This window comes from Crassostrea angulata, chromosome 4, assembly GCF_025612915.1.
Source record: "Crassostrea angulata isolate pt1a10 chromosome 4, ASM2561291v2, whole genome shotgun sequence".
Classification (NCBI taxonomy): domain Eukaryota; kingdom Metazoa; phylum Mollusca; class Bivalvia; order Ostreida; family Ostreidae; genus Magallana; species Magallana angulata.
This window is the reverse complement of record NC_069114.1, coordinates 45,246,113-45,271,195: the sequence shown is the minus strand read 5'-3', so window position 1 is coordinate 45,271,195 and position 25,083 is coordinate 45,246,113. Positions and strand designations below refer to the sequence as shown.

The 25,083-nt window shown below is 35.4% G+C and overlaps 1 protein-coding gene across 3 annotated transcripts in view; it reads left to right on the top strand.

The window, feature by feature from the left end:
• Positions 1-12,863: 12,863 nt before the first annotated feature.
• LOC128180091 (protein mono-ADP-ribosyltransferase PARP14-like) overlaps positions 12,864-25,083 on the top strand; it is a 34,577-nt gene continuing 22,357 nt past the window's right edge. Inside the window, exons 1-6 of one of the 3 annotated variants that reach the window (XM_052847925.1) lie at positions 12,864-13,103; positions 17,893-18,117; positions 21,918-22,062; positions 22,208-23,497; positions 23,617-23,687; positions 24,855-25,020. In XM_052847925.1, coding sequence (XP_052703885.1) covers positions 17,911-18,117; positions 21,918-22,062; positions 22,208-23,497; positions 23,617-23,687; positions 24,855-25,020 — 1,879 coding nt within the window. In that variant the 5' untranslated portion in view covers positions 12,864-13,103; positions 17,893-17,910. Of the gene's footprint in view, positions 13,104-17,842; positions 18,118-21,917; positions 22,063-22,207; positions 23,498-23,616; positions 23,688-24,854; positions 25,021-25,083 lie in introns of all 3 variants that reach the window. The other 2 variants (XM_052847924.1, XM_052847926.1) reach the window with 2 other exon arrangements.

The window sequence follows — 25,083 nt, the reverse complement described above, 5'->3', positions numbered from 1 at the left end:
GAGACAGCCAGATTACATGATTCTTTCATTCAGTATCTTTGATAGATAAAAAAATAACGATTAACAATCATTATTTGATCATAGTTTTTTGTCATAATTGGGGTGTAATGAGTCCAAAAATATATGCTGAACCTAACAAAATGGTCGTACAATTAGGTCAAAATGGCAATCAAAAATGGCGGACAGTCAGATTTTATTATTTTTTCTTTAAGGTGGCTCTATACACCACTTTTTGATGACGCAGTACGCAAAAAAGTAAATCTGGAAACATGCATTTCCGGTACTGGCTGATTTAAACTGAGGTGAATTGTATGGGAACCGCTATTTTGAAAAATTTGTTAAATGGATAGATTTTAATTTGATAATTGGAAAATTCATTACTTACAAGTAATGTGGTATGTGACACTTTCACGTTGTGTGGTATTATTTATCGAAATAAACAATAAAATCAAGTATAATTTTTTTAAGAGTTTCTTTAGCAGCATCGATATATTACACCGTAGCGCAGTGGGTTAGTGGGTTCACTACAAACCATTAGGTCATGAGTTCGATTCCCGTTGAGGACAGTAAATTTTTTAACTTTCCAAAAATTTCTAAAACGTATTTTTTGGTTGAATACCGTGAAAGAAAATTCTAAACAGGTGAAAATATTTCAATTATAATATACTTTAATGCACATTAATATCGACACCTAACGGGGATGAGAGGGTTGCTTTGCATTTCTCTCAGGTTGGGATACATAAATCCTATTAGCCTAGTCAATGTTCCCCTTTATTTATTTGACTTAGTTTTGCACTAAGGCGAATATATTCACTTATACAGGGCAAAGTCTATAATGAAATATGCATGTATTTATCATTCCAACATTATATTTAGGAAATTTTCTTCAACTCAGAAATGAAAAGTCCCCAAGGTGTTTGGGCCTTGGGACTTAGGAACGATAACCCTTACATGAGGAACTTTCATACCAAATTAAATTTAAAATATTTTTTGTGTTTATTTGCAATTGTTTTCATTCAATTTTTTATTTCACATTTATTAAAATACATTTTCTTATAATATCAAGCAACTTTTTCAGATGATTTGTCAACAGAGTAAGAAAATATGAAAAAATATGTTTTGGGGAAATACTAAAAAAAATTGCAATAATAACATTTTTGAATGTTAAGAAGTGTTATATTTTTTTTTATGTGTCCGACGGAAATATCCATCATATGACAAAATAATTTCTCTCAATTTGTTGATAGCTGTCTTTTAAAAAAATATTTTACAAAAACACGACAAAACATTAAAAAATTCTTTTAAAATACCTATAGTATCCCTATCGTCATTTTAATATTTGATAAGTATATGTTTTGTGGTCTTCTATTGAAAATTGGAATAAACTGTGGGTGTATAGAGCCACCTTAAGTATCTTTGATTGGTAAAATAAATAAAGACAAACATTCATTATTTGATGCAGCATAGTATTTTGTCTTAATTGGAGTGAGCTAAGTCCGAAGACACATGCTGGACCTAATACAAATGGCGTTAAGTAGGTCAAAATGGCGATTCAAAACGGCGGACAGCCAGATTTGTCCTAAGGTATCTTTGATGGAAAAAATGCTTGGGTATCAGTTACAACAACAACAAATTAAACACTGTAAAAAACAAAAATAATCCCACTCCTACCCACTGCAAAAATACATGTACGAATTATCTTTGTTCTTTTTTAACTATATGTATTATTTCTACATTCATCTCTGTTCGTGGTTTTGCATTTGCAAAGGTCCATACACTGTATTTGGGCACGTTTGCATCCACACCTTAAAGTTCTACAACCTGTGACGCAGTTACAAGTTATCAAATCCAAGTAAGCTTCCGGGACGGGATCTAAAGTCATAAGTATCGGCACCAAACCACCATTACTCAATTTCCACCCCATCTCTGTTGGGCATGGTAATGTTGGCCTACATATATTTGCCTGTCTCCATATCAGTGCCTGGTAGTGTGCTCTCTTTGTATGCAAAAGTAAGGCATCGCTTGTCGGGGGCATATTTTCGGGGCTCTTTGATTTTCCAAATAAAGCAGACCGAACCGTGTCAGTTGATGTTAATGTGTCATAGTTATATAACTTACAGACAAACTTTTTACAGTCTTTTATTGTCTGATCAGTTAAATCTCCCTCGCCCAAACCTTCGGAAAGCTCATAGTTGTCTCTGTACACTTTGAGGGCCGATTTCTTTGATATGCCATAGAAAAAAGGCTGTCAGTGCGTGAAAGGCAACCAAATGCTTTCGAAGGTCTAGAGAGGGAAAATTGTTCTCCACAACAGCATGGTCAGGGATGTTTTTCGGCTTTGAAGAGGTTCCAGCAACCATCCACAAGCGTCTGTTTATTTCTGAGTAGAATGAAACAAGTAGCAATAAGACGTCGGTATCAGAAGCTGATATGACAATAGAGGTACAAGTGGATACTTGGGAACAGTGTATGGCATGCAGGACTATTCTAGTGTCTGCCTCTTCATGTGACGCCTTTAGACCAGATAAATCTATCTTATCATTATTGCATTTAACACCATCTTCACCTGCAACCCCCCCCCCTCCCCCCAGCGGTAACAATGGTTTTCCCAGTAGGTGCTTGAAGAACTATTTCCTCAGATAACAAGGCAGCAAGATCTTATTGTTTTCGTTCAAAGACAAAAAAGCAGACAAGTTAGTTGGTAGAGGCACTTCTTTATTTTCTTTAACCCTTCTTACTGGCTGTTTGCCTTTTGTCCTACGAGTACGAGTTCCTGATTTTATTGATAGGTCCCTGTAACGATCAAACAAGACATCAATTCTAGAATAAGCGTTCCCTTTTCTGAAAACAGTTGAAACGAGCTCGTCTGCAAAGTCACGAAATGTTTTCATACCATGTGTTTTAAAGCTCTGAACCAAAGCCTGTCCATCTATTATCAAAGCTGATGAATCATCGTCATTGTCCACCCCTCACTCCAACCTCAAAGTCCCTCGGCACATCATCCAATATAACAGCTTTGTTTCCAGATTTCAATGAACCGCCTGTGTCAGCTATTGCTTTAGGCACTGGGAGAAGCTCATGTTTTAAAATTCTCCCCAAATCAACATCCCGTCCAGCTTTATATGCAATAACAAGTCTTTGCAATATGTTTCTATCAGCCTTGAGAATTTTGCTCTTTTCACCAGCTTTAATGACAGTTTTAACCTTGTATAAAGAATCAAATGTCAATGGGCAATTCTTTTTTAGAACATGTTGCAACGGAACATTAAAGGCACCTGTGTCTTTGTTTTGGATTAATCGATCTTTTGCAAAGTTCTCTAAATGTACTTAGCCCAGATGTGCTGAGGAAAATAAAGAATCTTTGTTAAGATCAGTAGCTTTGTCTTTTGTGACTACATTAATTAGATGATCTCTTTCGTAAGAAGGGTAAAAAATTATCAACTTTTTCAGAACACCAGCAAGTGAATCCTCAAACTGTGCATCAAGGGCTTGCCGACTCTTTGATGCATCCTTATGGACGAGTATATCATCTGGATTCACATCATACATATTTCTGGTAAGATTACTTATGTGCGATCTTAAATTGTAGGAAAGAGACCACCTACTGAGGGCGGAAGGGGTCCTTGTGATTCCTACTATGCCGCCACCTTTCTTACCCGTAGCATTTTGCCATTCTTGACTCTGGTCTGGATCAACTTGATTGAAGGTCCCACCACTTCTCTTAACAACAAAATTACCTTGCTGAAACTCTGCAAGAACTTCAGGAGGTAACTGATGACGATCAGCAAGATACACACTACCCCACCTGGCATAATTTGTATGATCGTATCGAAAGAACCATGGGAGCATTGAACGGAAGGAATTTAGAAATAGATCCCACAGTCCCTTTCTTTCCGATTTTGTAAATGCCAACAGAATGGGTACCAAGTCTAAATATGACCACCAAAATAGTATATTTGGATTCTCAGTTTCCTTTCTAAAACTTGACAAATATTCCTTGAAAACGGGATTCTGCAGATCCTCTATACTTGATTGAATGTCTATTCGTTCGTTCATAATATCATTCAATGTTTGCGAATGAATGATCTACATTTTTGTTGGCTAATGTAAAATGTAATGTAAAAAAGTTGGGAATCAAAATCTTCCAAATAGCTTGGGCACTGATTTTATGGGCTCTTATACCACGGCTATAATGCTTTCCTCCTAAAACATTTTGAGCAGCAATTGGTCCTAGCAACTCGCATTCCATCCAAAGTTCGTACAAATCGGAACCACTCATATGATCTCCTATACATTTCATAAAGTTCATAGCTATATGTAGGCCACCCATTCGTGGCACAAGTATGTCTCTATACGCTGGAACTGACCATTTTAAATCCATCAGCTTGAAGTACAGAGCTTGGTCGACTGTAATAACAGTATGACGTTGTCCAAGACGGTTTGAAATGTACATGCATTTCTGGACAACCTTGTTAAGCGTATCTATTTCATGAGCAGGAGCCTGTACGATAGGCATGTAACCAACGACAGTGAGATCAGGGTTTATGCTGCTAATCGACTGACTAAACGTGGACCAGGTTACTGGGACTTCTTGTTTGTGTCTTTTCAAATGAAACGCCAGCTCCTCAGCAAATCCATTATAGCTGGAGAAGTTTCCTATTTCATCAGAAGGTTTAAAAATATCTAAGGTAACTGCTTTTGGAAATAACGGCTGGGATTTTCCTTCCATAATTGTGGTTTCAATAATCCTGTCCATCTGAGGAGGTACCTTCAAAGTCTCATTCGTCGATGAGAATATGTGTTGAAGGTCAACGTCATTTCCTCCCCCACGTTGCCAACAAGCTATTTGAGTTGCATGAAATGTTTCTTTGCCGTCCAGTGTCGAATCACTAATGTCTATATTATCAGCAGTGAAATGTGTGAAAACATCCGGTTTTAAATTCAGTGGAAGAAAATAACCACTTACCTCATCCATAGACTGGAGGCTTTTTTCTGCTAGACCAGTGTCGATACACAGCACGTCTTTATAACTAAGCGTATGACCGGCACTATTTAATAAGTTTATTTAAAAGCTGTTTTGATCTTGTCATTTGGTGTAAGGTACAAGCAAGGCCGATGTGTTTTGGAGTCCATTTCTTTCCATCGCTTACTCCATACACAATATCTTGAGCAACGCTCATTACTTTCTTTTGTCTAGAGCCTCCCTGACGTTCTGCATCAACGGCACTTTCAAAAACCTCCTGCCCACCGTAAAGAAGACTCAGAAACATGAGAACACTATCTGAAACACAGTTTACGGCATTCTCCTCCTTTACGTCCACTTTTCTCTTGCAGATCTGACCTTAGTCTCAATGCAACATGTACAAGTTCGTGGAAAGAGTTGTGTAGAGGTTTATAACATCGCATAGTTAGAAATTCGTCATCTACAATATCTTGCCCTTCTTTTATAGTATTTCTCCAAAGTGAGATTCAGACCAAATACGTGGCACTAAAAGTGTTTCACGTTCAGACACTGTTCTGTTGAGGGGACGAAGAAAGTGAAAGATATTTTGCAGTTTTAATTGTAGATTTTCTTTGAATGTGGATCTTCGAGTAATGTAAGACTTGGGCATCTCAGATTCTATTTCTTCAACCAATCCACAATATCTGTTCCAAATATCAGAGAGCTGTAAAATTTGGTGCTTTTTTGCTGCATATTCTAGTTCACGAACAAGAAATAGCATGGCTAGATCTTCACATTTGGACGCTTTCTCTGTTTTCTGCCTTTCATATTTGAAGGTATTTATGCACTTTAGATGGTACTTACCTTCTGCAGCAATCAAGTCGCATACATTTCCTAATTTAACACGAAGTGTATTATCATATTTTGCATTCTTTAGGATCAGGTCACTAACAGAAAATGTTGTTATATTAAAAAGTTTCTGTCGATTCTGTTCTTGACAAAATAAACATAAATCCCAATCTACAGGTTTAAATAAATTCCGTGAACATCGGGTTGTTGACGATGTAACGTTGGAGGCTGTAGAAGAGGATGGCATTTCATGTTTATTTACATTTGAGTTGTGTTCAAGAAAATTGGCTTTCTTTTCCATTACTCTTATAGATTTTGGATGTATAAAATCACTGTGACATTTCCTGTGACACGGAACTCTATCTGATGTATTCAATTGCTCTATTCTATCAATAGCCTCCAAGTATTTTGCATCTTTAATTTTTTTTACGACGAGGTGCCCTATCCAATAATGTCCTTATTGAATGTTCGCTTTTAAGCTCTAAAATGTCCGACTTTTTGTCCTGGCATATTATACACATATCAATATTGTGCTCATGTTTTCGTTTTCGTGTTAATGATTTATCATTCATAGTGAACTCTTATCAATGACTTGCTCATATGACGTACTGAACATCTATACTGAACTGATCTTTTTTTTGCCGTAATCAGAATTTGATAACTCGAACCACGATATTGTCGTTTGCGCTTTTTAGCTCACCTGAGCTGAAAGCTCAAGTGAGCTTTTCTGATCACTTTTTGTCCGTCGTCCGTCCGTCCGTCCGTCTGTCCGTCCGTCTGTCCGTCTGTCCGTCTGTAAACTTTTTACATTTTGAACTTCTTCTCTAAAACCGCTTATCCAATTTCAACCAAATTTGGCACAAAGCATCCTTATGGGAGGGCGAATATAAATTGCAGAAATAAAAGTCCGATCTGTTTTCAAAGCGGAGAAAACCTTGAAAATGTAGAAAAAGGGGGGTGCATTTTTAAAAATCTTCTTCTCAAGAACTACTGATTCCAATTCAACGTAGTTTAGCATAAATTATCCTTATGGGAAGGAAAATATAAATTGCAAAAATTAAGGTCTAATTCTGTTTCAAATCTGAGTTATTACGAAAATAATAATAAAGGAAAGCCGTGTTTCAATCAGTTTAATAGCCTCGGATTCGGCATCCGGTAAAATGGGTAGACAAGACTTGGCCTGGGCAAAACAAAAGATAAGCAGTTATTAATCTGCCAATCTCATTAAAATTTCAGGATAATTGATGGACCAGTATATTTGTATTTGCTGTAATTATTGCTGCAAAATAATGCGTATTTGGAATTGATGATTGCCGATCTGCCCCGGCTTTTATTTTGCCACGGCTCGGTTTTGCTTACCCATTTTACCAAGACTCGTATTCCATACTTCTAAAACGAGGTTCTTTGTTGAAAGCAGCCATGACATTATACGAAAAAGGGTCGATCTGACTATGATGAATTTGCTTGTTGTGCAACAGTTCGCGTATGAAGGGAAATTTTTTAAACATGAAAAATATATTGGTGCCGATTTTGTGAAGTAAATTGAGGCTAAATATTTCAATGCGTTGACAGTTTTCACACATGACGTTGATGTTAGCTTGTTCTGATTTTCGTTTCGTTTTCATTATTTATGCTTTGTAACCTGGAAACTGTCGTCTGTATTTCGTGATTTTTACGTATCAAATCAAACAGGGACTTCGGTAAATCAAACAGTTACGTTAACTGTTTACCTGCGCAAATTAAGCAAAATCTGATGTAGGAGTACTGAAATACAATTCATTCTATCGGTAATTCGGCATTATTTTTTGCGTAATGGTAGATTAATGCAATAGGTTTTTGTTGAGATGCTCGGCATTTTCTCGAGTTTATTCAGTTTAAATAGAGTTTGATATCGCTTACGGAAATATGTAGGTATATATATGTATATATATGATTCATTTCGAAAAAATAAATTGTGTTCTTTATTTGTTATACATGTAGTGCATGTTTCTTGTGTTTAATTGTTAACAATTTCTATTTATTAACCATTTTTTAGTGTTTGCTTCGAATTATAAGCAAGATACAGAGATTTGCTAACAATTCTATGTTTGTACACAGATCTTAAAAGCTTAAGATTAAATCAAAGTACTGATAGTACTGAAAAGCGCTAACCCAGCTTCTGTATGTATATAACAGATATATGTATATAGCATTTCAGCTTCTGTATACGCACTATATTATATTATGACAGTCCCTGCAATGATGTATGTAAGCCCCGTACATTAATTTCACAATAACCCGTAAGTTAGATTCACAATAGCCCGTGCAGTTATGTGCATAAACCCCTGAAACTGGTTCCCTAACCAGTTTAAATGATGTATACTTTTGCTTAGAGGGGGCGGTTATTCGATGCACTGGAAGTTGAAGTCTAACGACCATAAAGGGCTGAGCTATGCTTAGCGCTTTAAAAAGTAAAAAAATTGTCAATATTTATTACGAAAATTTTCAAAATCTGTTCTTCCAGAAACCAACTTATTGAATTGTAAACTGAACCTTTTTAGCTCACCTGAGAATGGGGCCACAATGGGGGGTCGAAGTTTAACAAATGAATATATAGAGTAAATCTTTAGAAATCCTCTTCTCAGAAACTAATCGGCCAGGAAAGCTGAAACTTGTGTGGAAGCATCCTCAGGTAGTGTAGATTCAAAGATGTGAAAATCATGACCCCTGGGGATAGGGTGGGGCCACAATGGAGGGTCGAAGTTTAACATATGAATATAAAAAGTAAATCTTTAAAAATCTTCTTCTCAGAAACTAATTGGCCAGGAAAGCTGACACTTGTGTGGATGCATCCTTATGTAGTGAAGATTCAAATTTGTGAAAATCATGACCCCCCGGGGGTAGGTTTGGGCCACAATGGGAGATCAACGTTTTACATAGGAATATACACAGTTAATCTTTAAAAATCTTCTTCTCAGAAACTAATCAGCCAGGAAAGCTGACACTTGTGTGGATGCATCCTCAGGTAGTGTAAATTCAAAGTTGTAAAAATCGTGACCCCCGGGGGTAGGGTTGGGCCACAATGGGGGATCGAAGTTTAACATAGGAATATATACAGTAAATCTTTAAAAATCTTCTTCTCAGTAACTAATTCGAAGGCAAAGCTGGAACTTGTGTGGAAGCATCCTCAGGTAGTGTAAATTCAAAGTTGTGAAAATCATGACCCCTGGGGGTAGGTTGGGGCCACAATGGGGGATTGAAGTTAAACATATGATTATATACAGTAAATCTTTAAAAATCTTCTTCTCAGAAACTAATTAGCCAGGAAAGCTAAAACTTGTGTGGAAGCATCCTCAGTTAGTGTAGATTCAAATTTGTGAAAAGCATGACCCCTGGGGGTAGGTTTGGGCCACAATGGGAGGTCGATGTTTTACATAGGAATAAACAGAGTCATCTTTAAAAATCTTCTTCTCAGAAACTAATCAGCCAGGAAAGCTGGAACTTGTGTGAAAGCATCCTCAGGTAGTGTAGATTCAAAGTTGTGAAAATAATGATCCCCACGGGTAGGGTGGGGCCACAATGGGGGGGGGGTCAAAGTTTAACAAAGGAATTTATAGGGTAAATCTTTAAAAATCTTCTCAGAAACTAATCAGCCAGATGATTCTTTATAATTGTTAAGACTTTGGCCCCAGGACAATTCTTTGGCCTCATGAGAAGGTTGAGAGTTTACTGTACGTTTATATCCCATATATAAACTATTGTTAGGGATCTTTTTGAGAACTGCAATACTCAACACATGATATGACTATAAAATCATCCTGTTAGAAAAGGGACTAATGATTATAAACATTAGAATATCCAGGGGAAAATGAATTTTATTTATACAGGATTTACATGAATTATTGTATATTGTCCAGATAGTTTGTATTATGACTCCATTGAGCTGATTTTATCATACCTATTGTTCCTCAGGTGAGCGATGTGGCCCATGGGCCTCTTGTTTATGTATTATGGTGCATTATAATAATCATCATTCATTTTTATAGAGTTAACATTAAAATATATAATTATAGCTCGCATAACTAGAAACAAGGTCATAGAAAGTAATTGTTAAAGGCCCTCGAATCATTTTGTCAAAAGCTGTCCTAATTAAGAAACTTGTGTAATTTAATTGATTATTCAGCAAGCACGTAGCATCGTTTTTGAAAGTGGGGGGGGGGGGGGCAGATTCATCCAAAAAATCTTGACAAGCAAAAAAAAAAAAAAAAAAAAAAAAAAAAAAAAAAAGGGAAATTTTAAGTTTCCCAAAATCTTCAAAATCCTGGCGACTATATTACTTCAATTTCACTCCTCATTTCCTTATTTTCATATCAATTTTTTACATACTCCCAAAAAAGTGGGGGGGCCAACTCTATGATAATTCCATTTTTTATATGTAAATTTTAAAAAAATTGTTGCTGCGAGAAAAAGTGTGGGCCCCCCCCCCCCCCCCCCGATGCTACGTGCCTGATTCAGTTATCTAAACATTTACCATCGAACAACAAAACAAAACGTTATTCATTTTTGCATATTCAGTTTCTTTATTTGATTTATTTACCGCAATTCGACTCAGAATTTAGCAGCATGACAAATCTGCGAAAATTCGAGTCCGCCATTTTGAATCGCCATTTTGACCTATTTAACGTCATTTTCCAGATGACCAGCATATTTTTTCGGAATCAGCATACCCAAATTATGTTAAAAAACCATGCTGGACCAAATAATTATTATTTGCCGTTAAAACGTATTTCTAGAGCCTTTTTTAAAAATCGGGACCAGACTATGAGGATTGTATAATATCTGACATTTTGAGGCTTAAAACTTACTTTGAATAAATATTGTGTCTTTCATTGCTTATAAACACATTTTACGATCGATCTGCTTCAATTCATACACATGGCACATTCAGTTGACAATTAGGCCAAAATAAATCATCATTTTAATTTGGGCTTGGATATATGATGGTAAGAGTTAAAACACTTTCCAATATGAAAAAGAATGGTTAAATAAACAAAACGTTTTGTTTTGGTCCTATCAATCCGCAATGCGTCATAAAATAAGCATTACAAAGGTGAAATAGGTTCAATTTTAGGTAAAGGATGGCGTGATTTGTAATTTGATATCATCCTGACCCAATTCCTTCTACATCACATCATCCTACATATAAGTACATTCCATCCTGAACCCAGTCCTAAAAAATAAAACCATCCTGTCACAAGTCCTTCAACATCATTTAATCCTGTTCCCAGTCCTACAACCTAACATCATCCTGAACCTGCACTTCATTTGATATTTACTACATCACCCTATACCCAGTCCTTTAACTGAAGCCCATCCTGTCCCAAAACCTTCTACATCCTTTCATCCTGCCCCCTTTCCTACAACATCTTCAGGGGCGGATCCAGAATTTGAAGTTAAAGGGGCGCCAGTTTTAGGCAAAGGGTCTGGGCAGCCAAGGGGACGATTTTTCAATTTTTGAACGTTTGTAAATAAAAGACCTGAAAAATCCCAGCAAAACACTCCGCAATGCAAGAATATATAAGAAACATTTCTGTTTACGTTTATCTTATAAATGGATGTAAATTAATCAGTTAAAAATACCAAGTTCAATGCGGCGATGTTTACGAAAATGAAATAAAAAATAAAAAAAAAGATAACCATGCCAGCTTGTATTGTAAAATAAACATTAAAGAGTCGTTTTAAACCCTACCTAGTATATCAAATTACTTAAAGTCGAATGACTGGTCACATTTGAACCCAAGGAGATTGTAATTAAAATGGGCTTTCTATGTACGTTACACACGGGTATTTATATTTTATACTTCACCGTTGAAATCAGTCTAATGTAGAGAAATCCCATGAGTTTCCAAAAAGTTCATGTTTAAGACTCGCAAGTTGTACATTTTCTTTGATCGAAGGAGTTATAAGTTAACTTTATTTTGACAATTTTAGAGGGGCGCACGCCGGGTGCGCCCCCCTCTGAATCCATCACTGATCTTATCATCTTGTCCCAAGTCTTCAACATCACATCATCTTGTCCCCAGTCCTACAATATCTTATCATCTTGTCCCCAGTCCTACAACATCACATCATCTTGTCCCCAGTCCTACAACAACACATCATCTTGTCCCCAGTCCTACAACATCACATCATCTTGTCCCCAGTCCTACAACAACACATCATCTTGTCCCCAGTCCTACAACAACACATTATCTTGTCCCCAGTCCTACGACATCTTATCATCTTGTCCCCAGTCATACAACATCACATTATCGTGTCCCCAGTCTACAACATCACATCATCTTGTCCCCAATCTTACAACATCACATCATCTTGTCCCCAGTCTTACATCTTATCATCCTGTCCCCAGTCCTTCATCATAACATCATCCTATACACAATCATTCAACTACTCTCCATGCTATCCCTAATCATTCAACATAATATCACCGTTTCGCATTGTCCCAAGTCCATTGACATCATATTATTCTGCCCCTACAACATAACATCTTCCTATACCCAATCCTAAAACCCAGTCCTCCAGCATAATACCATCCTGTCCCCAGTTCTATAATCATCAAGCCATCTGATCCTAAATCCCCAAACTCAATATTATTCCGTCTTCAGTCTTACGCCATATCATCCTATCCAAAGTGTTGAGACCGCATAACCTACACAATAATCATACCGTCCATTTAGCCCTGTACAACGTTCATTAAAATGAATATTTCCCAAGCAAACACCTTAAAATCTCGAAAGTATACATCATAGTTTATTCATCTTAGCAATTCTATATCATTATCAACTCTAATATATTCTTATAGTTAACCCTAATTGCTAACACTACTCGATATACATTGAATTTCCTATATGGAACAGCTTCCCTAGGGCTGAAAGTACATGTATTTCACAGGAACAAAAGCTACATAAATATAGTGATATGCTGAAGTGGCCAAAAGAAGGGGAAGAAGTTAAATTAACACTAACTAAGGAATTTATCAATTGACTTTGTGAAGTTGTTACACAGGCCACATCGTTGGGTTTTCCCGCCGTGGTTCACTCGCAAAACGAAAGTGCAAAACACGCATGTAACGTTATATATGGACCTGGGGATTTCTGTTGCGTGATTGATCGTTTACAAGGTGTATATTTTTCCTTATTCTAATATGATATCGATATCAAGACGCACAGTTCAAGCAGAATAACCCGAAAATAATTTTGGCCCAGCAGTACAACAGTGTATCGAACTGACGAAGGAAAGTTAAGATAGTTGGGTGAAGTTTCTTTCAGTTCAGGTATACGTAAATTTTGTACATTTTACTCAGTTATGAAAACGAAATGTGTATATATAGATAGAATACACCAGTATTAAACGACAGGGCATATAAATTTAAGTATTGAAATGCTATAAAGATGAATATTAGTTAAAAAATATTTCTACTTTCGGTTTCGTTTTTTTCGCTGAATTGAGATGTCATATGACGCAGATAAAGAGAAGGTGTTGCAAAAAAGAGGAGCACGATGTTGACATTTCATTAATGGGTAAAGATGGATTCACGGAAGAAATTTAGGCATCTGTAGATAACTTTATTAGATAAAATTGGTGGACGTATGCATTGTCAACGAAATAGGAGCCCTTCAAATTCTTGTATTCGTTAATTTCCTAGAAATCCTGGGGTGGAATGTTCTCAAAATTTCACATGTAACTGAATAATGGGTTTGTATTATAGGAAACATGATTTTTATGCCTCCCTTCAAAGAAGGGAGGCCATATTGCTTTGCTGCTGTCTGTCAGTCCACAAATAGTTTCCATTCATTTTCTTCGCAGAGGATAAACATATTGAAATTAAATTTGGTATACAGGTTTGTCATGATAATATCTAGGTCAAATTCGATAATGGGTATGATCGAGCAATTTTCGACAGAGTTATGGCCCTTGGACGTAGAAAAATTCCAGTTATTTGCATTTTCCGTTCATTTTCTTCGCAGAGGATGAACATATTGGAATGAAATTTGGTATACAGGTTTATCATGAAAATATCTAGGTCAAGTTTGATATTGGGTATGATCGAGCAATTTTCGACAGAATTATAGCCCTTGGACATCAAAATTCCAGTTATCTGGGGTTCAGCTCATTTTCTTCGCAGAGGATGAACATATTTGAAATGAAATTTGGTATACAGGTTTATCATGATAATATCTAGGTCAAGTTTGATAATGGGTATGATCGAGCAATGTTCGACAGAGTTATGGCCCTTGGACATAGAAAAATTCCAGTTATTTGCATTTTCCGTTCATTTTCTTCGCAGAGGATGAACATATTGGAATGAAATTTGGTATACAGGTTTATCATGAAAATATCTAGGTCAAGTTTGATATTGGGTATGATCGAGCAATTTTCGACAGAATTATAGCCCTTGGACATAAAAATTCCAGTTATCTGGGGTTCAGCTCATTTTCTTCGCAGAGGATGAACATATTTAAAATGAAATTTGGTATACAGGTTTATCATGAAAATATCTAGGTCAAGTTTGATATTGGGTATGATCGAGCAATTTTCGACAGAATTATAGCCCTTGGACATAAAAATTCCAGTTATCTGGGGTTCAGCTCATTTTCTTCGCAGAGGATGAACATATTTGAAATGAAATTTGGTATACAGGTTTATCATGATAATATCTAGGTCAAGTTTGATAATGGGTATGATCGAGCAATGTTCGACAGAGTTATGGCCCTTGGACATAGAAAAATTCCAGTTATTTGCATTTTCCGTTCATTTTCTTCGCAGAGGATGAACATATTGGAATGAAATTTGGTATACAGGTTTATCATGAAAATATCTAGGTCAAGTTTGATATTGGGTATGATCGAGCAATTTTCGACAGAATTATAGCCCTTGGACATAAAAATTCCAGTTATCTGGGGTTCAGCTCATTTTCTTCGCAGAGGATGAACATATTTGAAATGAAATTTGGTATACAGGTTTATCATGATAATATCTAGGTCAAGTTTGATAATGGGTATGATCGAGCAATGTTCGACAGAGTTATGGCCCTTGGACATAGAAAAATTCCAGTTATTTGCAGTTTCTGCTCATTTTCTTTACAGAGGGAGCACATATTGGTATGAAATTTCGTATACAGGTTTACCTAAAAAATATCTAGGTCAAGTTTGATTTTGGGTATGATAGAGCAATTTTCAACAGCGTTATACCCCTTAGAAAAATTCCAGTTATTTGCAGTTAATGTTCATTTTCTTTGTGGATGTTTCCAAGGGAGGGGGGCATTAGTGTTTCACAAACATCTCTTGTTTTTTATTAAATTGATTGCAAAAATACAGATCGAGTTTTAAAGGATCACCTTGGTTTCAATTGGTTTGATTTGTCCAGGTGGAATCTTAGATTATGATGAGAAAACTTAAATTGCAGGTGTAGGAAATTTCTGAAGACAATGATGCTATGTATATACACGGAAAAAATGGTCAATGGCTCAATATGCCAGTGTATTTTTAGTTTCTTCCTTGAAAAAAAGTTATATATAATATATGAAGTACTTTCCCTTTTAGTTGTTAAAATCTGTCCATGGTAATGGTTTCCATCATTTTTCAATACTTTTAATGAAAAAACACATACATATCCTTGTCAAAGATGTACAATTCAAAATGATACATATATAATATATATAAATATATAAAGGCGATATAATTCAAGTTTTTTTTCATTGACATCTCATCAATTAATTTTTATCCAAGCCAGATAAGTCCACACCAAACAAACTTACATGAAAAGAGATTTATATTGAGAAAACATGACATTTCTTATAATTCTGAAGTTACTCGGAACACCTCATACAATTTTTTAACATTATCATCTGGGTACTTTCATGTTGCTTGCAAAGCAAAATCCCCAGAGACTTTAATATCTTCAGCTGTGTTTTGAAATTGGACACACTAGGGGGTGGGAGTTTAAAGGAGAATTCTTGGGATTTTTTCGTAGCATTGAATAAACATTGTATGAACCCAAAGGAATTTAATTATGAATATTGAATAATTTAAAGAATATGCTGCATAAATATCTTGGAACAGAATATAACTGATCCACAATTATTCTTTTCCAAATATTTAATTATTGATCAACTTGTACATTATAGTGCTTAAAGAAGATGTGTCAATCTATTAGCAGCTAGATTTAGTTTAAGGTTTTACATTTTCATTTATCAACTGGTCAATAATTTAAAGCTTTCAACTTTTTTAAAATTTGGTAAATCTGGAAACCTGATATAGCTTTCTGGAAACATAAAAATTGTAAATGAATTATTGTAAATAAAGCATGCAGATCAATCAATGCCTGATGTGGATTTTTAAATTAATGTTTTAATAATTATGTATAATTGTTTTGATAAATTTGGACCATTGGCATCCTGTTAAGTCCAACACCCAACTTTTACACAAAGATCATTAATTAGTTGGTCATGGTGTGTGACTAAATTAGGTTTGTTGAAAATTTAGATACATGTAGTTGATTTATTGTAAATTAATGCATAGAAGTGCTGCTATCCTTTGAGAGAGAGAGAGAGAGAGAGAGAGAGAGAGAGAGAGAGAGAGAGAGTGTGTATATTATTAAGTGTCTATATCTTTAAAGATTATGATAGATCTTTAAGAAAGTAATTTATATAGTAGTAATTAAATGTTTAGGGTCTATACTTATTGTTAAATAAATAAACTTTTGCAAAACTTTCTAAGAAAGGATTTCAAATTGATGATTTAAGAAAAGCTTTATGAATTATGAGCAAGAATTATGACCAACTATTGTCAATGCAATTTTTTTTCTTTTTTTTACAAATTATGAGTCATGATATCCAAAAATCTATTTATAAAATAAGAAGTGTTTGTTAAAATTTTTCCACTTCTATAAGCTTGAAGTTATACTCCAAAGGTCAATTAATGCATAAACCATTGCCTTCTCTTAGATTGCTATTTATATGATAGTGTTGTGTTGTGCATGTACTGTGCCTAAATAGTAGTCAGGGTTTGATACATAGTGCACGAGCCGGAGGCGAGTGCACTATGTATCAAACCCTGACTACTATTTAGGCATAGTACATGCACAACACCACACTATTGTTATTATTATGCCGACTGTTGAATATACTGACGTGCTTTGCTATATTTAAGTAACGTTAGCTGTGACGTTCGAGCGTTGACAAGTCCCTATAAATTATCACTTGAAAAGCAAGCTTTTGGGTTTTTTGAAATATATCAATTGATTTGACTATTTATTTAATCAACAAGTTGTTGTACAATAAAAATTCAACAAAGGTTTATGTTTTTATGAAGAAATGAGAGACGTTTGGCCTTACCGAGAAAACTCGAAATGTTTAGCAGACGAAATCTCATTGAATTTTTTTCTTGTACATTCTTTATCAAGCGTCATTTAAAAAAGCGTTTTTGTGATTCTCATGTAGGCCTAGAATTTCTTTGAAAAATGTTCAATCAATTTGTTCAAAAGTTTAAAAGAAACTTTAACTTTAAAATTACCGTCAATAATGAAGTGTTTTTGGAAAAATGAATAATTTTAATTGCTTAATGTCAGTCGTATATATCTACGTTTTATGTATATAAATACTGTTAGTATTGATAACGGCTTATTTAGCGTAGCGGTAACGTGTTGGGCTTCAAGCTTGAAAGATTTAAGCGTCGTGAGTTCGAATCCCGCTGTCGGCGCTTGAAAGATTTTCATTGAAAACATTTCCCGTGCTCTATTTCGGCATAGTATGCTTACGCTATATAAATCCTTTAATACTATGCGGAAATAGATGAGTATTGAATGACAGAAGGCATAATAATTTATTTTAACTTCTTACAGTATCAAAACTATGATCAAAGACATCATTTTGAAAATTTTCTGATGTGAATGTATATATGATTTTATCTATTGAAATTGAGTCATAGGGAAGCTAATAATTGTAATTTTAATATTAATATTACAGCATCATAACTAGAATAGACTAGCTTTTCTTTATATTAAATCATTTAGATTAGATGATTTTTACCTGATTAAAGCATTGACAATCACCTGGCTAACAGATATCTAGACAAGAGAACATGTCTGAAAACCAAGGACAGAAGCCACCAGAGGCTTTAAGTATCCAGGAAAAAATTAAGGCCTTTGAGACAAAAAAACCAACCCACTCTAAACCTCCCCCAGAAGTACCACCTAAACTTCCCCCTAGACCCACACCGAAAGTTCCCCCTCGGCCTGCACCCAGGGTTATGGCTACCCACACAACTACGTCATTGGTCCAGAAGCAGGTATTGTGTGTTCTCTGGAACTCAGTATATCTATATGTATCCGAGGTTCAAATATAGCTTGAAGTATGCATGTTTATATATATTAGGCCTGGGTAAATGAATAGTGTGTTCCCTACTCCAGCCTGAAAAATAGGGTTGGTTTAATATGTCGAGTCAGATGACCTCTTCATCTCATGAAACATAATTATCTATATTTACATGGATTACTGATTTTTTGAATCCGACTAAAATGATGTGAGCTGTTTCTTAAATGCATGCAGATCCAGTCCAATGAATTTAGAATTGGCTCCTATATATTCGTCTGAGAGTCAAAAACACTGTATTCATATATCTAGGCCTAACCCTAAGCACCACAGCAGATATTATGGGTTCTCTGGAATTTAATTTAATCTACCTGAGTGTATACTGTACTCAAATAGCTTTAATAAACTGTTAGAGTGTGTATATATATATATATATATATATATATATATATATATATATATATATATATATATATATATATATATATATATATATATATATATATATATATATATATATATATATATATATGTATGTATGTATATGATAAATATATCTCTTTCTCTGACCTAAATAAGTCAAAAAATTTTGAACAGCCATTGACTGCTGCACCACTCTGTTCTCTTTTTATCAGCTGCAGCCTTTTAGTTTCTTCCAGTTATTATATGTGTGGGTCTTGCTTTGGTTTACAAACATTAACCGCTGATAACATATCACTGCAGTGGACTTTACACTTCACTTGCAAATGCTTTTATTTTCAGGGAAGTTGAATTGTAAATTAAAAATTTGACTGGTTCTGCATATTCACTGCATTGGTATTGAAATCAAACCATTGTAATTGGCTATTAGAATGAAATGGACAATATTTAAAACTATAATTTCCATAGTTTTAATGCTCTCCTGTGCCCCCCCTTTCCCAAAAAGACCCCTCGCCAACCAACCCTAAAAAAAAAGACCAAAAAACGCACAAACCAAAAAACCAAAACAAAAGACGTCATCCTTAAAGAACTATTCAAAAAAAGGTTCTTTCGTATTAACCTCTCAGTCCATATAATTTACATGTACTTTAAAAAAGTCTGCTTAAATAGCGTAGTCCTTGTATGTATGGGCAGTATAGGTATTTTTTTTTTTTAGTACCATTATCTTTATGCTAGATCACAATGTTATTTTTTTTTATAGGTTTGTTCAGTCTGTTTGCCATATAAAAAGACCACATCATTGTACTGACACATAGAACAGGGTCTTATTGACTAACTAGTACTGACACATAGAACAGGGTCTTATTGACTAACTAGTACTGACACATAGAACAGGGTCTCATTGACTAACTAGTACTGACACATAGAACAGGGTCTCATTGACTAACTAGTACTGACACATAGAACAGGGTCTCATTGACTACCTAGTACTGACACATAGAACAGGGTCTCATTGACTACCTAGTACTGACACATAGAACAGGGTCTCATTGACTACCTAGTACTGACACATAGAACAGGGTCTCATTGACTAACTAGTACTGACACATAGAACAGGGTCTCATTGACTAACTAGTACTGACACATAGAACAGGGTCTCATTGACTAACTAGTACTGACACATAGAACAGGGTCTTATTGACTAACTAGTACTGACACATAGAACAGGGTCTTATTGACTAACTAGTACTGACACATAGAACAGGGTCTTATTGACTTACTAGTACTGACACATAGAACAGGGTCTTATTGACTAACTAGTACTGACACATAGAACAGGGTCTTATTGACTAACTAGTACTGACACATAGAACAGGGTCTTATTGACTTACTAGTACTGACACATAGAACAGGGTCTTATTGACTAACTAGTACTGACACATAGAACAGGGTCTTATTGACTAACTAGTACTGACACATAGAACAGGGTCTTATTGACTTACTAGTACTGACACATAGAACAGGGTCTTATTGACTAACTAGTACTGACACATAGAACAGGGTCTTATTGACTAACTAGTACTGACACATAGAACAGGGTCTTATTGACTTACTAGATTGAGCCTTATAAAAATCAGGATCGAATTCATAAGTGAAGTCTAGCTGAAATGTAGCTTATTTCCTAAAAAATTCTATGGAGGTACTTTATATAAACTAAACAGTCAACTTGTGGAATACTGTATGCAGGTTATTTTCACCCATTTGCACTTGCTAATAGTTTTGCCCAAACACTGTTATGTCTATAGAAAAATAATTTGAGAATTGGAATTTGCCCAGTCGTCTTAAATTTGCTTGTTGACAATAAGGGGTGAAGGAGTGAAAATAAAACAGGCACATATTTTCATGTATGCAGTATTACTTAAAGCAGTTTAGCTCACTGTATTGATAACATAGCACAGCTTCATATTAATGTATCACATATTTTTAAGTGATTGTGATGTCATACAAGTAGTTTACTTAAAGGACTGTCATTGTTCTCTAAAATAAATAAAAATTTGTGTTTCCAGTATGTTGATGGATTACAATTTTTTTTGTTACAGATAAAGTCAAGTTTATATAAATAGTGCCTGTTTGGGAGGGTAACAGTTGAAATTGACACCCCTCGAAAACCATTGTCAACCGACGCAAAGCGGAGGTTGACAATGGTTTTCGAGGGGTGTCAAATTTAACTGTTACCCTCTCAAACAGGCACTATTTATTTTATTATACTGAATGTCTTAATTCTAGAGAAAATTTTACTGCTTTATTTAGAAATAACGTGAATTTTACGGCGAACCGTACGCGCATAATTTACGCGCATGTAACAATTCATTTTGTTACCCGTTGCCAAGTGTGTTGCTAACGCTAAGGGTAATAGAACGAATTATCAACTGCGTCTTGACCAATCATTTTACCAAACATTAGCATTTAGATTCTGAGAATGGCATTAAAAATTACAATACAGTAGAAAATAACAATCAGTATCTAAGAAATATATTATTATTAAAACAAAACTTAGATATTCATTTGGATATACTTCATCTATGATAAACTACTTGTCAAAAAAGCATGGTTTATACGGTAGTTATCAAAATTAAATAATAGGCCCACTGAATTCTATACTATCTTTATATTTCTTTATTATACTCTTCATTTGTTCAGTTTTGAAACAGATTGTAAGGAAACTCGGTGAAACAAAGGTTTTTAAAGTTCTATTCATTAAATTTTACGTAACTTTAGAATAGATCTATAACCAACTGAACTGAAAAAAGAAAATAACGTAAAACCAAAAATTACTGAACCAACCAAATCTTGAAAATTTTTTGGAATCATGACCATCCTACAGACAAATGATAATCAGCTTTTTATATTCAAATATTTTATATATAGTATGTAATCATTATCATATTTTTTATTGTGACATATAGCAAGATATACACAGTTTCTTTTGAACTTACTAAAAAAAATTAGTGAGCATTTCTTACATGTTTTAATGGTAGCTATAGGTGAGTGATTTCTATGCACCTGGAGTAGATAGAAAATGTACATTACAATGTAGCTTCCATTCTACTGTCGTCTTTTGATTATTACATACTAATAATTCTTAATAACGTCAGTGTACAAATTTTTTTTTTATCATTTATTGAACTTTTATTAATGTTGATTCACAGGAAAAATTGCTTTTTGTTTAATTATATCTGATTCAGTTAGTACCCCGAAAATTTACACAAAGTTAACAGTGATCCAGCTAAATGCATTTTAGTACTTTGATTCTAAATGAAAATCGGTATAGAATTTGTGTTGTGAAATTTTTTATAGGGTCAGGAAAAAGGAACTTCAGTTGATCCTAAAATGTCAGGGAGCCAAGGGGCAGTAAATATCCTGCAGGATTCAAGCTCAGAGGAGGAAGAAGAGGGACCATTTGAGGATGCTCACTCACCTGAGGAAATGAGCGACTACAAAGGTAAGGTGTTATATAGATATGATAAATATATTTTGAATACATTCTCACAACAGCATCTTGATATGCCGAGTTTGTAGAATGGTGAGTCTTACTTTTGCTATAAATTATTCAAGATAACCCCCAAATCTTTTTTCTTTATCACCAGAACATGAAAAATTAACCCTGAATATAGAAGCTACAGAGCAAGCAGATGAACAAGAATCGGATGAATATGAGAGTCCAGACAGCCCGGAACCTATATGGAGTCCACCAGCAATCAATCCACCCATACCAACCAGCCCCCCACAATCCGAGCAAATCACCCCCCAAACTCCCGAGGAAATGTTTGAAGGAACAGTGTATCAGAATGTTAATCCTGGTGGCGTGCCAACAGTTGGTCCTGATAATCAGTGTCTGTCTGGTGTGAAGGACCAGGCATCCATAGATAGAACACTGTATCAAAATTGGGATCCAGACGATGCTAGAACAGAAGATCCTGGTAATGTTTGCCAAGCCAGTGCTGAAGGTCAGACATTGACAAGTCAAACAGTGTATCAGAATGTTTGCTCTGATGGCATGCAAATTGAAGGCCTAATAGAAGACAATGAGGGCCAAGCAGGTGTAAAAGGCCAGGCATTAAGAAGCGAAATGATGAATCAGAATTCTGATGATTCCAAGACAGGCGGCCCTGATATAAGTATTCAATGCCAGGCCAAAGCAGAAGAATCAGAGGAACAAATTTGGGACCCTGAGCAGGTTAAAAATTCCCAAGCATTTGATACACAAAGTCAACCTGATCAGCATGACCAATGGTCAAGTGGTTCGAAAGAAGATCAAACCCCCGAGGATGCCCCTCCCCCTGTTCCAGCAAGAACATATGTTAAACCCCAGCTACCCCCTAGGGTCTCTAAAAACCTGCATCCTAGCAGTGATTCAACCAATATGGGAAGTGACTATGTTGATCCTAGAAGCTCTGCTCAAAGGGAAGCAACCAAGCCTGTGAAGTCTTCAGATTTTCCACCTAGTTATTATACACCACAACAAAATATTCCACATAGCAACCCGCAGAATTACCCCCCTAGTTCTTCAGCCCAACCAAATGTAAGCAATCCTAATGTACCAAACCCTGATATGATGTATGGAAACCCATATACTAGCATGCCATTTCCTTATAGTTTTCCAAACATGGCACCAGGACAGTTTTCTTTCCCTGGGGGTGAGAATGAGTTTGCCCAGCAGATGATACAGTTACAGTATTATCACAGCCTAATAGAACAAAATAAAAAAATGCAAACTCAAACATCTCAAAATGCTAACAATTCCAATAAAGGGAATGAGACTTTGGCTTCTAATCTAGATGAATCAATATCTAAGTCTTCAGATCAAGATACATCTTTGCCAACAAATAATCCCAACTCAGATCAAAAGCATCCAAAGAAAAAGAAAGCCAAAAAAGGTACAATCTGTTTAATTTATTAAGCCTAATACATGTATACCAAAGTTTATATTCTCAAAGGTTTTAAGGGAAAAGTGTTTTCATCATACATGTATATTAATTTCTTTTTCTATGATCAGAACCAAAACACCATAGCAAGCCACAGCACGAAAAAGACCAGTCTGAAGCTACAGCCAAGGCAACAGAAGAGGTAAACGAGTGTTGAATTAACCACAGTATATACTGTATACAGGGAAGTATTCAACCTCATTTTATTTTCGCCCCTTTCGCCTTCCTTGTCAGCGGGCGAATTTAAGACTGGGCAAATTCCAATGTTCCAAGCTATTTCTTGAGTACACAAGCGAGTTAGGGCGAATTTAAGACAGGACGAAACCATTTGCAAGTGTAGAAGGGCAAAAATAACATGGGGCAAAAATAACCCTGTATACAGTATATTTCATTTACAGATATAGGATATATTTCCAGCAGCAAAAACAACAAACCCTCTGCTGCCACCCCCCCCCCCCCCCCAATGAAAAAAAGCAAAAAAGAATAATCGTGATTTATAAAATCTCCTTATAAGGGGAAAAAATATAGGGCTTGATTTCATGGCTTGCCTTGGGGAATAAGTTAGGGAAATGAACATTATGCAATGCCGGATACTGTGTATGCCATCCCAATGGCCTTGTTCAAGGAGTGGGACAAAACAAATCATTTCAATTTACTAACCATGAATATTTGTAATTGTATTTACTCGTATTAAAATCTTCATCAAATTTTAATACATGTACATGTATCTCGCATAAGCCTGATCACCAAATTTATTGGAGCAGTTTATGTAATGGATGTATGTTGAAACAGTTCTGTTAAAAAAAAATATCAGAGTTTCAAGGCATGTTACCGCTAAGAATTGTGTGATATTTTTTCATATAGAAGTGTTGAGGCATATATCATACTTAAAGCACTGCTTTTGAATTTCGTTGTTGATTTACCTGAGACAGTCTGATTTTGAAGGATATCAGTACTCCAACCACTGGTAACTGTCTGATATTAAGATCACTAATATCGGACTGTCACAGGCACAATTTTAGACTGCTGGAACAAAGAAATAACATCACAGCAGTGTTTTGATTTTAAATACAAAATGATTTTGTTCATGCATTGTTAAACTGTCACACATTTCTTTCCCCAACTTTAGTAACCAATATTCAATCTACTAATAACGTATTAAACGTTGACTTATGTACCAAGAAAATAAGCAAATCATTGAACGCTGTCAATAACCCAAAAAGACAATCCCAAGTATCTATATTAAGAACTACATGTACATTGATCTTGCAGCCATTCTTGTTTTGATGTGCAACATTTTTCACTTCAGACTGCTAAAGATTTGTTTGTGTGCGTGAACAACATAAATCCTGAGACTGATGAGGAGACCTTTTCTAACTTCTTGGAGGGGAGAGCAGGCGGAGACGCGGAAGTTATTTGTGTGGTGTACACTGAGGACAAGAGCACCGCCGTGGTGGAGTTTAGTACTCCTGTTGGTAAGTTATCTTACTGACCAATCAAATCAAAGCTGACAATTTAATCTTGGTATTGGTAACACG